The 13,295-nt window shown below is 41.6% G+C and overlaps 1 protein-coding gene across 1 annotated transcript; it reads left to right on the top strand.

Annotated features, from left to right (window-relative positions):
- The first annotated feature begins 2,006 nt into the window (after window positions 1–2,006).
- khnyn (KH and NYN domain containing) lies at window positions 2,007–12,987 on the top strand. Its single transcript, XM_079579997.1, has 9 exons — window positions 2,007–2,231; window positions 3,435–3,685; window positions 4,891–5,025; window positions 6,937–8,552; window positions 8,626–8,756; window positions 9,163–9,259; window positions 11,032–11,139; window positions 11,218–11,319; window positions 12,490–12,987. Exons 2-9 carry the CDS (start codon window positions 3,470–3,472, stop codon window positions 12,809–12,811), a joined length of 2,727 nt encoding a protein of 908 aa, XP_079436123.1. The 5' UTR covers window positions 2,007–2,231; window positions 3,435–3,469; the 3' UTR covers window positions 12,812–12,987.
- Window positions 12,988–13,295: the final 308 nt, after the last annotated feature.

Raw genomic sequence — 13,295 nt, 5'->3', positions numbered from 1 at the left:
TTTTATCATATTTATTGATTTAATTTGGTTACAGTGAAATATACGGCAATGAAAGTCACACATCTGTCCATTTTTGTCATATTATTAGGTTTTAGCAGAGAAAAACTGTTTTATGATGGAAGATAAATTCTAGTATAGACTATTTTATTTTGTTAAAACTGATATATCTGTTTTATCATAATAAAAGTGAAGTGAAATAATAAAACACTTTCTTGTACCTGTTTTGATCAGCAACACATTTCTTCTCATTTTGACTTTCACTTTGTTGTTTCACATGTTAGATTACATCAGTTCTTTTTTAATATTCAAGGAAACTATCTGGCCAAAGAGTCTAAAATGACCAAAGCATTATAACATTGCATGATACAGGCTTCTCTTCTGAACCCAACAACATTCAGAAAGGTTTAAAATAGCCTAAATGTCGAACAAAATTGCTGACTTAGCACAGTGTGGATGCCTGGGCTTGCCTTTCATTTCAGTAGTGAGAGAGAAGAGAAAACCTACGCTTCTGACGTAGCTGGAAATCCCCATCGTCTTTATGGAGCTGCAGAAACAACACACAATGGGTTACCCTTTGAACTGGCTAAAGCAAAGCACTCTGGCACTGGAAGCCATATGCGATTGAGACTGTGTTCAGACTGTGTGCCAAGTTTGACACGTGGAACCCATTCCATTGTTGAGACGGGGGAGCGGGGCGGGGTGCAAAACCTGGCAACCAGCCCTGCAGCATCAGCCTGGTGCTACAAACAATATGATGCGATTGTGACAGTCTACTCTAGGCTATTCACTTTGTGCCACGTTTAACATGTGTAACCCATTTCTAGCAGTTGCCAAATAGATACCCCAATTTTGATTTTTTAACCTCATCTTAACGACTGCATTTTCTCCAGTTCAGCTTTATTCAAATCTAAAAGCTTCTTCATAAAAAGCGTCAAAATAGTGATGAAAACAAGGATAAAAACGAAACAAAAGAGCGACAAGAAAACGACAAAAAAAAGCTTTGAAAATGCAATTAAGAGAGCAACAAAAGTGACAGAAAAGTGACAAAAAAGTGACAAAAATGTGACAAAAATGTGACGAAATATTGACGAAATAGTGACGAAAATATGATGAAAAAGCAACAAAAATATGATGAAAAAGCGACAAAAATGTGACGAAAAAGTGATGAAAATATGATGAAAAAGTGACAAAAATATGACGAAAAAGTGACGAAAATATGACGAAAAAGTGACAAAAATATGACAAGAAAGTGATGAAAATATGATGAAAAAGTGACAAAAATATGACGAAAAAGTGACGAAAAAGTGACGAAAAAGTGACGAAAATATGACGAAAAAGTGACAAAAATGTGACAAGAAAGTGACGAAAATATGACAAAAAAGTGTCAAAAATGTGACAAGAAAGTGATGAAAATGTGATGAAAAAGTGATTAAAAAAAGTGACGGAAATGTGACAAAAACGCAATGACAAACAATGAAGAAACACTTTTAGAAAGTGACAGAAATGTGACAACAATGCGAGGAAAAAGATCAGTTTAGATCAGTCTCGTTGGTCTTAGCTTTCAAATGAGGTGTTACTCTGGCCTATAGGCTGTAACCTTTTAAGATTTGGGTAAAGCTGAACTGGAACAAATGCACTTGATTAAAGCGGGGGTTAAGAGGTTAAATTATTATCATTGTTGAAATCATTAAATCCCTTCAAAATGATGATATAAACAACTACATGTGCACGTAATACAAGATGAGGACCAGACTTACTGTCGTCAAGGCAACACAGCAACATCTCCATGGTGATGACGCTTCGCTCTCAGCAAAGTCAGGGTTTATTTGAGAAAGCACCCGTCCCGTAATGACAAAAAAATCGTATCAAAACATTCTATTTACCGGGTGAAACGCTACAAATGCTACGCAGTGTGGCTTTAAGTACAGCATCTACGCCCCCACCAGTCCTCCCGTCCTCCTCAAGAGCGCGCTACGTTTCTACTTATTTAGTTTCGCTTTTGCCGATTCCTGGATATCCATCTTCGGCTTCCATATTGCGTCTCTAAATTAAACAAAATAGCACGATTGCGTTGTTTGAAAGCAGTGCGATTCGGGTGAACTTTGGTCTCTTTGCGCGTGGTGTTGTTGTTGCTTTGTGATTGCGGAAGAAGAATGAGTTGGGCATTTTAGCAGCAGCGGCGCAGGCAGACACTTGGAAACGAAACTTCGGAGGCGCTTGACTCGATCAAAGTAAGTAAACAACTCGGAGATCTCGTGTTATATCCCTCTATCTTCTATTTTATCCCCGTTTCCCCACCTAAATATCTGCCTATCGCGTTGCCTTTGCCTCCTTTCCGCTCCTTTTGCCTCCTTATGCGACAGAAACGGGTCAAAATGGACCAGCTGTGAATCACCACTGCATTTGTTCACCTAGGCCCAGCTAAATTGTATTTTCATAGATAAACGGACACTTAACGAAGGCAAAATGACAAGAATAACATTAGCTTGTGTGCCTTGAACAAACGTAATTACGTACTGCGTAGCGTCAGACTTTAGCTAAGTTGTTTACATGCTAATTTTAAAATGCTAAACACCACATTGAACTAAACACGTGACATAAAATGAAACAATAACTTGAAAACATGTCTATATAATATGTTGCTTGGGGAATTATTACCTATTAACATTTAGAAAAGGCGTGTTGACATGTTCAGCCAGCTTTTTACTCCTGTCCAGACTTAATATACTTTTAAATGTGAATTATTTTGAGTAATAGTCACTCTTTTTTCAATACATTTTAGTTCTGTACTTCCCCCTTTTTGGATATTTGAAGCTATCCAGTAGATACCAACCCATGGTGATATATATAGGTTTCAATATGACTCAAGGTTTCCTATTGTTGTTTTTAAACGTCATTAATGTGTTGATAGGGGAAGGATGCAGAGGTGGAAACTACAAATGGAGTAATATAAGTCTTTTTAAATGTGAGGGAAAATGCCCATTAGTGAGAAAATAGTGGTGTTTTCGTTATGTAGTCCTGAACCACTGATGCAAATTCACTTTCAGTGCATTCCCTGGTTATATCACACACTAGGAATGGGTTATGTTGTGCCCCTAGGTTTTAGGTTTAGCCCTGTGGTAACATAACTCAACCTAGTTCCCACAACGATCACTTAAACTCCATGCTTAAGTTTTATTTATGTGAAAACAAAAGAGCGGACATTTCCTTTCTGTGTGAGGGCAGGTGTGCCGTGCAGAGAGCAATGTTGTTTTTTTTCACATGAGAGGATGTTTTGACTGCTTGCTCCTGTGTCAAAACTATGCCATGAGGAAGAAGTGTAAGCGGTAAGTTGTTTTGCACAGCGAGGCAGTAAATTTGATCAGATGACAGATGTCTTAACTTCAACTGTCAAATCATTCCTAACATGCCATCTCCTGTTATTTCCTCCACAGGATGTTTTACTCTTGATTCTTGATAGCAGGCTAAAATGGACAGTGGTAGGTTCGACGAAGGGGAGCGGGTGGTGGAGGATGAGTTCACCTGCGCTGGGATGCTCCGGGGATCGCTGACCTCTCTTCACTCCACGGTCGAGCGGATATTCAGGGTCCACTTCGCCATCGGGACCGAGCAGTCGTCCAACAGCAACGACGGGCAGATATGGCTCAAACTGCGGGGGCTGAAGAGCGACGTGCAAGCTGCTAAAGTAAGACATAAAGTTGATATATTGTTATAATTAATGACTCTATGCGATGCAAAAGCAAAATAACTGAGGCACTTGAAAGCTTTTTTCCCCCTGTGAAAATATGAATGAGAAATGTATAACCTGATTGGCAGTAACCATAGAAAAAAAGAGTAAAGTTTGATTTGAGTTTGTCATACAATATAGGCATCAATGTGTGAGTTAAAATGCCTGAAAAAAAAAACACATTTTGAACAATTAAGTCACGCTTACATTGGACATTGTTGCACAGGGTTTCCATGGGGCATCACCCCATCAACCATCATAGGGTAAAGTTTAGGGTTGTGTATATCCAAATCTTAAAGGGAGACCTTACAGCCTATATGCCAGTGTGATACCGCAATTGAAAGCTAAGACCTTCTAGTTTCTAAAACCATGTGTGAGTGAAACACAACTTGCATCACATTTGCCGTTCCTAATCATAACCCTAACCCCTGATGGGGGGGGGAGTAACAGGTTAAAAAACATTAAAAGTAATTGAATGGATTTTGCCAAAAATCAATGCCTTAAATGTCATTAAAAACATTGAATTAGATTCAATCTGGTATCAAATCAAAATTTCTTGGGAAATTATGACATTGCTCAACACTTTTTCCTTACAAGTTCATTGAAAAGATCATAATGATGGCCTGAAATATTTGGTTTTACTTTTGGCTTCATTTTTCTTTGCTCAAAAGTTTTTGTCCAATTCTCTTTCTTCTTGTTCTTGTTTTTTTCTGCATTTCTGGCATTAAAATGTAGTATTTGGGCATTAAAATGGCTTTTTTAAGTATTACATTTGACTTGCCTCTGCCTGTATAAACCCTGTTGTATCCAACTTGTAACATCGTTTGTTTTTGATCTTAACATGACTAGGTGTCTCCACAGAAGCTCGGGGCAGGAATGTTGACAAAATGAAACTTGCTTATTCATGCAAAGGATTAGTCAGCTGCAGTAAGGAAAAACATCTAGTCATGTGAAAAGAATAAAAGTGTACTCAACCTGTCCATGCGCTGCGGGAAACACTGGTGTCCTTCAAAAATTGCTGCATTTTCCTGATTTGGTGATTGTCTAAGTTGATCATGACAAGATTCCTGACAATTGAGTAGTCTCTCTCTCTCCACTACCAGTACAAAACTCTGGATTAGTATAACTTTAAATCATATATTCATGACTTGTGTCTTCTTCAGCTTTTTGTTAAGGGTGTCGTGAACCAGGAGGAGCAGCAGGAGGTCCCGTATCCCGCGACTCTTTACTGTGTTTTCTGCGGGGCCCGGGGGCTGTTCCTGGACTGCCTCATCCGCACCACCTCCGCCCTGATCGTGGTGGGTGTCACACTTTGTCTTGTATTGTCATCATGCTGTAGAATATGAGGAAAACCATGCAATAGAGACGGAACAAAATGCCTTGGTACAGTCTACATTCACATGAAATAATAGGTCAATTTTCTGAAATATTTTTGCAATGCTATTATATTGTGGTACATTTTAACAACTTCTAAAGAGAACGTGTGTCTAAATGAGCATCTTTTTAGGTTACCTCCAGTCACAGCTCAACGTCACTTAGCCAGAAGATGCAAAATAAGGACGTTAATAGAATGATTCATGATGCGATTTTTTCCGTTCTTGGTCAATTCTGATGTTGCTTCACACATTGTAAGTCCGTATGAATCAACCTCACCTCTGACTTTAATGCTATATCAGCAACTGTCACTGAATCGAATGGGAGTGCTCCTTATCACTGTATGCATGGACATTGAAATACTTGATAAAACTCTCTAGGGCTGACAGTCGTCAGTCTTGATTCATGTATAACTTATGACTGATGCAGCACAATACAGAGTTGTTTGCGTAAGCACTCAGTTATACAGAAGTTGTCCATTGTAGATGAAGGTTCTTGAGCTGAAGCATTGGACGTTTCGCCTTTCATTCAAGAAGCTTCATCAGCATCGCTAATCAGCAAAATTCTGTGGTGAGAGTTCATTGTCAGTTTGTGTCAGTGTATCAACCAAAATTTTAGTCATAGCAATATTTTTGTAGATTAAAATTGGACTTAAACTAAATTAAAAGTTGTTTATGAGACTAAAACTATGACTAAAATGTCCAGATATTTTTGTTGACTAAAATATGACCGAATAAAAATGAAAAGAAGAGACTAAAGTCATCCAAACTTGAAAGAGCCTCATATAATTTACAATCACTGCCAAAGGAGCAGCTCTGAGCTTTGTTCATGAGGAGAAGCTCCATGAAGCACCTTGATTAAATATGATCATAATAATTATTAGGCAAATTTACTTGACTAAATCGCAACTGAATGACATTACCATATTTTCCAGACTATAAGTAGCACTTTTTTTCATAGTTTGGCTGGGGGTGCGACTTATATATACGTGAAATTATAGATTTTGATATATAAGTCGCACCTGTTTGTTATTGTCACACTGACAGCCAGTATCCGCTCGCTACTCCTGTACCACTGAAGAAAGAAAGAAAAATGAATAAATAAAAAGTAATCGAGCAGCAGAAAAAAAATGTGGACTGGCAAGAAGCGTAGGTTACTCCTACTCTAATGTAAGAAAACAAAAAAAGCTGATCGTGGGCTAAAAGCTAGATGGCCACAGCTAGAGGAATGAGTTTGCGAATGGGTGCTTGAACAACGTGCTGCCGGGAGAGGCTTGTCAACGGTGCAGTTAAGCCCCAGGCCCAGGTTGTTGCCAAGGCTGGTGCGATTTATACTCCCTAAGAGGCTTACAGTCCGGAAAATACAGTACGTCAAAAGACTAAAACTATAATATGTTATCAAAATTAACACTCATTCGTGTCCCTGGCGAAGCTTCTTGGATGAGAGGTGAAACGTCCAACACTCAACTTCCAAGTAACAACTAAAGAACCTTCATCTATGAATATTTGAGCTTTTTATTACAGTGTTACAGTGTTAGCTCTTAACTTAACATAAAATTGGGATATTTTGACAGAAGAACCACTCTCTTATACATAAAGAGTGCCTGTTTACGATATATCTCAATATTCTGTATGTTCTGTATGATGTAAGTCGTCCACTTTTGGCAATACTATCATGCGATCGGCTTGAACCTCCAGAAGAGCAAAACCAAATGAAACAAGCTGTACAAGATGGTTTTCTGTGAGTTTGTGAACCCGAATTGTGGAAGGGGGCATTAATAAAAGGTGCTATAAAGTGTGGGACTAATGCACTTGTCGTCGTTCTCTCTGATCCAGGTCGGCTCGCCCGGCTGCCTGCTCATCTCTGGCCTGATGGAGCCCGTGGTCCGGGCCTACTCCCTGATCGCGGACCTGGTGGAGCGCTGCGAGTCGACCCTGGCCAAGCGCACCGAGCCCGGGGAGCGCTGCCCGGGCGAGTCTCTGGAGTCCAGACGGGCCTTCAAAAACCTGGTGGAGCAATGGGACGACAGGCACACCTTAGATTTGCTCGTCCTGCCCGGGTCCGTCAAGGAAATCCTGCTGGGACTCCTCAAGGAAGCCCGACTCGGGGACGACCCGGGCCAGCTGTTGACGGACGGGGCAAAGCAAGAAGATGCGTGGGAGAAGTCCGCTCTGTCTTTTGAAGAGAGCGAGAGTAAGAAAAGATGGGACGCAAGTCTGGCGAAGGACGCTTCCTCGAACTTTCTTGACAGTTTCGGCGAACCGGAAAGTGTTAGGCCAGAAGGCGCAGAAGGACATTCAAAAACCCCACAAGAGCTTAGCGAAGAGGAGCAACTAGAAACGAGCGATGGAGATGGGGCGGACGGCGAGGAGCAGAGGATGCAGTTATCCGGCAGCAAGGAGTTCTGGCTTTTGCTGAAGTTCTTCACCGCCATGGGATACACGGAAGACGTGGTGCAACGCGTCTTGGCGAAAACGGGAATCCAAGAAGCGTCGCAGATTCTAGATTTGGTTCAGCAAGAGCAAGATCGCACAGACCGAGCGCTACGGGCGAAGGAGGCGAACCAAAATGGTGGCGCAGCGAAGGGAATTGAACGGAATAGGCCTTGCGAGACGGAGCACAAGGAGGAAGGGGGAAAAAGACAACCGACTCTGGCCGAGAGGAGGGACGTGATCGGTAACGGCAAAGTCAACGGAGCGACCGGAGGTGTGGGCGAGCTGAAAGATGACGATTTTGTGTTTGGGGTGTTAAAGAAAGCCGCCGCCAGCTGTGGCTACAATGAAAAGCAAGTAACGGAAGCCTATAGCATGCTACCAGATAGCTCCATGCACGACTTGCTTTTAGAGCTGCAGAGAATCGATTCGAAACCCGGCGGCTATTTGAAAGAGGGGCCCAGAGAGATGGACGATGTCGTGGTCGAGAAGGAGCCACCGAAAGCTGCGAAAGAAAGATTCAGTAACGGGCGCAATGTAGCGACGGAACACAGGGACGCATATGATAAGAAAGCTGCGGTGCCGAAAAGAAACGGCGTTGATGAGGCGTTAATTTGGGGAGATCAAAGAGAGCAGATGCACCAAGGACTAAATGGACAAAAGCAACAAAATAGTCCAGTAGATCTCCGTGGGCCACCGATGTCGAGCTATAACACGAATACTCCACAAATATTCATGCATAATCCAGTGCAATTTGCAAACAATGCTACAAACCAACCGAACGACTACACCTTAATGAGACCACAAGCTCCACACGCGAGAAAACATGGATTTGAACAAACAAACGGGAACGACTGGTCTCCCACGCGGACTAAGGAGAGGAAGGGCGCGGTGGTGGTGACCGGGGAGCAGCGCTTTTTAGAGGGGCTGCACTCGCGCTTCGAGCTGCGCCTCACGGACCGTCCGGGGAACGCCAGACTCAGGAATATAATCATCGACGGGAGCAACGTGGCGATGAGGTGATGAGAGGCTGGAGATTCATTGATTACGATCGTGGCTTTGTTTAAAACTTGTCATTTGAATGTCCCGCAGTCACGGTTTGGGTCACTTCTTCTCTTGTCGGGGGATAGCGTTGGCCGTGCAGCACTTTTGGGACAGAGGACATCGACAAATCAGCGCTTTGGTGCCACAGTGGAGGAGCAAGAGCGACTCCAGGATTAAAGGCAAGATGCTACTCAAAGTGTATTTTAATTTGGCATGATTACTTAGCATTTTTTGGCTACTTTGGTGTAGTATCCTGCTTAAATTTGACTTTTCCAGCTCACAAAAATGCATCTTGTAAAGCTCCAAATGCTTCACTTGGCAGAATTATCACAAAGTATCGCCTCATACAAATATGTGACCTTCAAAGTGACACCAGTCGTAGATTAGGACTAAACTAAACCACCTAAAGAAGCCGCCATCTCACACATCACAGTTCTAGAACCACTGTGTTTGTTAGACGACAGATTAAGCCACAGTCGCCAAAGCGAAACTAAATGCAGCGCAGCGTGAGTCAGGCTTGTGGTCGTGTGGGAGCTGTGCTTTCCTTTGGTGACGGGTAGAAAATGTTGTTTTTTTCCTCTACAGAGCAGCACTATCTGAACGAGCTGAAAGAACTGGGCCTCGTGTCGTTTACTCCGTCGAGGGAAGTTCAGGGGAAAAGGATCAGCTCGTACGACGACAGGTACACACAGTTCTGTTTACATGACTGAAAAAGAGCACAAAGAAGACCAATCATATTATTTATTTATTCATCAAAGTGCAGACAATTTACTCATATTCATTCACTTGACACATTTATTGCATCTTTTAATTCTTCTAACTTGTCCATTGTGTTTATACGGGGTTTCCAAAGGGCATTAAACATTTAAATGAATTGTGCCAAAATGAAAGCCCTAAATGTCATTAAAGGTGCATTTCTTACCAAATAATGATATGACTCAACCATTTTACTACAGAAAATTGAGGTCTTAAACAGTGGTTCCCAACCTTCCCCTTTTCAATGGGGAAATTTCCCCTTACTCCTCTGTTGGATTGTTTTTTGTTTGTAGCATTAAAGGAACTATACAGAGTTTAAAAATGTTAAAACTAAGTATTTTCATCCCCCTACATATTCAAGCAATGTGTAGAATGAGCCCAGACCTAAGACTCTAAGCTCTCTGTAGGCGGAAACAGTTTAATTCTACCTCAGTTCCTGAGAAATCTAAGCTAAACAGAGGCTAGTTTTGATCAAAATCAGATTTTTTTTTTTTCTAGAAACGGAGATAACGGGGTTTTTAAGCGACACTCTCCTTTCTGATTAACTCTTCTCTCCTCTCTGGACGGATACTAACGTTATGGGAAGAGGCAAGTGCCTAAATATCTGAACATTGTTGACACGTTCTGCAACACCGTGTGTTATCGATTTATTTTTATGGCGTGTGCATTTAAACAGCCTGGTTCTCAGATCGAAGACTTAAACAAGATGTTTCTCAGCCGTTCTTGGACCATTTTTGACCATTTAAAAACTCAGAAATGTTAAAATCTCAACTGTTTCGATCTTTCCATGGGAAGCCGCTCTGCTTCTGAAATTTCTCTCTTGCTCTCTGGGTCGGATTTACAGCTGCCACGCCCCCTCGGACTAAAAAGAAAAGAAAAGAAAAGATGATAAAAAGTTTTTGATCGTCATTTATTTCACTTCTGTTCATCACAGAGCTACCAAAATCACACATAAGGTGTATTAAAGGAATAGGCCACCGTTTTTATATACTAAGACATGTTCTTACCTAGCCTTCGACGTGTTAATATATCCCCGTCTGGTCTTTGTCCGTGCGCACTGTCACGCAAACGGAGCACATACGCAGCCTCTCCCACATGTCATATAGCTCCAAAAAAGCTCACGATAGAAGCTACCAAGCTCTTCCACGTGTTCCCTATTTAAATAAAGTTACGTGAAGTGTTTTCATGCGAAGTATATTTACACAGAAGAGCTTGGTAGCTTCTATCGTGAGCTTTTTTGGAGCTATGTGACATGTGGGAGAGGCTGCGTATGTGCTCCATTTGCGTGACAGAGCGCACGGACAAAGACCAGACGGGGATATATTAACACGACTAAGGTTAGGTAAGAACATATCTTCGTATATAAAAACGGTGGCCTATTCCTTTAAACAAGTTTTTCCGTTTTTGGCACACAATGTGTTAATTTGGGTCCGAAGTGCCCTCATGCACGAGCTTAATATACAAACTGAAGTTATGCGTAAGACCTGAGGTGGCAGTAGTGAGCATAAAATGACCAACTTGCCTCTAGTCCCTTTTAAAAATATCGTAATTTGGCACCTGTATAAACCATGTTACTATTAAACCGTGCTTTTCATTTTGCTTTTAAAATGGGACATTAACGTTTTTTCATATTGATCTACAACTCGAGTGAAGAATCTGTCAAACATGTCGACGTAACCCCATGTGTTTCGTTTCCAGGTTAATGCTGCAGCTCGCCCAGAAAACCGACGGCGTCATTGTGACAAACGACAATCTCCGAGACCTTTTGGACGAGTCTGTCGCCTGGAGGGACATCATCAAGAAAAGGTAGAGAAGATAAAACATTCAACTTCGAGTTTGTGTGTGGAGAAATTCAGTGCAAAAAAAAACCCTCTTTTTCCTCAGACTCCTTCAGTACACGTTTGTCGGGGACCTGTTCATGGTCCCGGACGACCCGCTGGGACGAGGAGGGCCACACCTGGATGAGTTCTTATCCACAGAGCAGAGGTAACACTCTCTTAGACTTTATATGTGAAAGTTATCAACACCCTACCCTGCTCAGTTCATAAGGTGGTTAAAGTGTCTTGCCCAATTTCATGAACCTCTTAACCCCCACTTTAACCAAACAGTTTTACCCAAATCTAAAAGCTTGACTGGAGCTTACAGACGATTCTTCCTGGTTTTTATCAGGTTTTCATTAGGGTTTTTTGGCATGTTTTTATCACATTTTTTGGTCACATGTTTGTCACGTTATGATCACGTTTTCATTGCTTTTTCGTGGCGTTTTGGCCACATTTCATTATTTTGTTGTTGTTGTGCGATGTTACTGTGATCTAGCCACGAAAATGTGAATAAAACATGTCAATACAACAAAAACTTGATGAAAACACAATCACAAAATATGAAACTGTGACAATTTTAACGAATAAGATTAGTTTTGTAGGTCTTAGCGATTATAGTTTAACTGTTCATCACCGGCTTAGTGTCTTTGTCCAGGACATTTTATATCAACAGTAATAATCATGAAACATTTCATTCATGCAGTCCTTATTTGAAGAGTTTAGTGGTGCTAGGCCGGTGCTAGGCTAGCGTATGTCTATGGTAACTAGTAGCCTGCATTAAAAACAGTCTGACCCAAGCACAGTCCACCTGAGGCAAATCACTTATACCACCAGACTACCGATATAAATGTCTGTGTTGACAGATTGTTTTTTTTTAAATATAACCATTTTGCATTTAAAAGAACTTTTATTTGAGCTGCATCAGTTTCCTGGTTGTAGCTACGCAGCGGCGGAGTGATCTGCTCAGTTACCGGATCTACAGTAGTTTGTTTACCTGCGGCCGGCATTACTACACGTGAAATTCACAAAGGAGCTTTCTACAAATCAGATATGGCAACGTTTGGAGGACGACCCCGTGATTTTGAAGAGGTTTTTAATGCAGGCTACTAGTTACCATAGACATGCGCTAGCCTAGCACTAGCCTAGCACTAGCCTAGCACCACTAAACTCTTTAAATATAAGGACTGCATCAATTGTGTGTATATCTCCAGAAATCAACAACACTCTGGATAACTTGGAAATGAGGCCCTATGTCAAATCCTGAAATATCCCTTTAACAAAAAAAAGGACACTAGCCATGAATAAAAATGTATCTTCTTTTTAAAAATAATTTCAGACCTCCAGACTCCGGCGGCCACATCTCCGCTCCTTTCAACTCCTCCAAATTCACGAACTACCGCGACCGCTCTCCAGGGGCCTTGTGGGAGCCCCCGAGAACCGGCGGACGACGAGGGAGAGACTGGACCAGACCGGGACCAGAGCCGGGACCACAACCAGGCCTCAGACCCGAGAGGAGCCCGGAGGAGACGGCCCGCTTGAGGGAGAAGCTGTGCCAGGTGTTCCCCGGGAAGGACAATGTAGTGACGCTGCTGCTCCAGAGCCATCCCAGCGAAACGGACATCAACACATTATCAGCTCTGCTTTTAGAGGAGAATTAAACTTGTCCGAACTCAGTTTGCCCAGAAGTATAATATCAAATGTGCACAGACGAGTCACGCAACACCTTATAGTGACTGACCTTTGGGCTTCCTGCTTTTACTCTGAAAATCAAGACTGTTTAATTTACATTTTATCATTTTTAAATCCTTTTGCGATCCCTATTGAAGTCCAACAAAGATGCACTGATTTTTGTTTTATTATTATCATGCAGGGAGAAGGTTATCTATCATCATATATTTAAAAAAAAAAACCTAGCAGAGAGATTTTAGCTACAAATGTAAGACTTCCTTCCACTTTGCTACTTCCATTTGACTTTTGAATGTACCGGAGATTCAGGTTTGCTGATTCCTTGCCAAATCTTACAGTGTGGTTTGAACACGTTTTATAATAGTAATTTTATATTTAAAGTGTGACGTTTTTGAGGAGAGGTGAGATCACGAGTCTTAACGTTCAGTCTTAAAGGGATATTTCAGGATTTTTGAC

The sequence above is a fragment of the Gobius niger genome (assembly GCF_951799975.1).
Source record: "Gobius niger genome assembly, chromosome: 21".
Taxonomy (NCBI): domain Eukaryota; kingdom Metazoa; phylum Chordata; class Actinopteri; order Gobiiformes; family Gobiidae; genus Gobius; species Gobius niger.
This window is presented reverse-complemented; position numbering and strand designations above follow the sequence as displayed.

Bases quoted from the DNA above. Each gene is read 5' to 3' on its own strand.
- khnyn (XM_079579997.1), top strand. From the start codon at position 3,470: ATGGACAGTGGTAGGTTCGACGAAGGGGAGCGGGTGGTGGAGGATGAG. The intron at 3,686-4,890 runs GTAAGACATAAA...TGTCTTCTTCAG, and splicing joins GCGACGTGCAAGCTGCTAAA to CTTTTTGTTAAGGGTGTCGT. The intron at 5,026-6,936 runs GTGGGTGTCACA...TCTCTGATCCAG, and splicing joins CCACCTCCGCCCTGATCGTG to GTCGGCTCGCCCGGCTGCCT.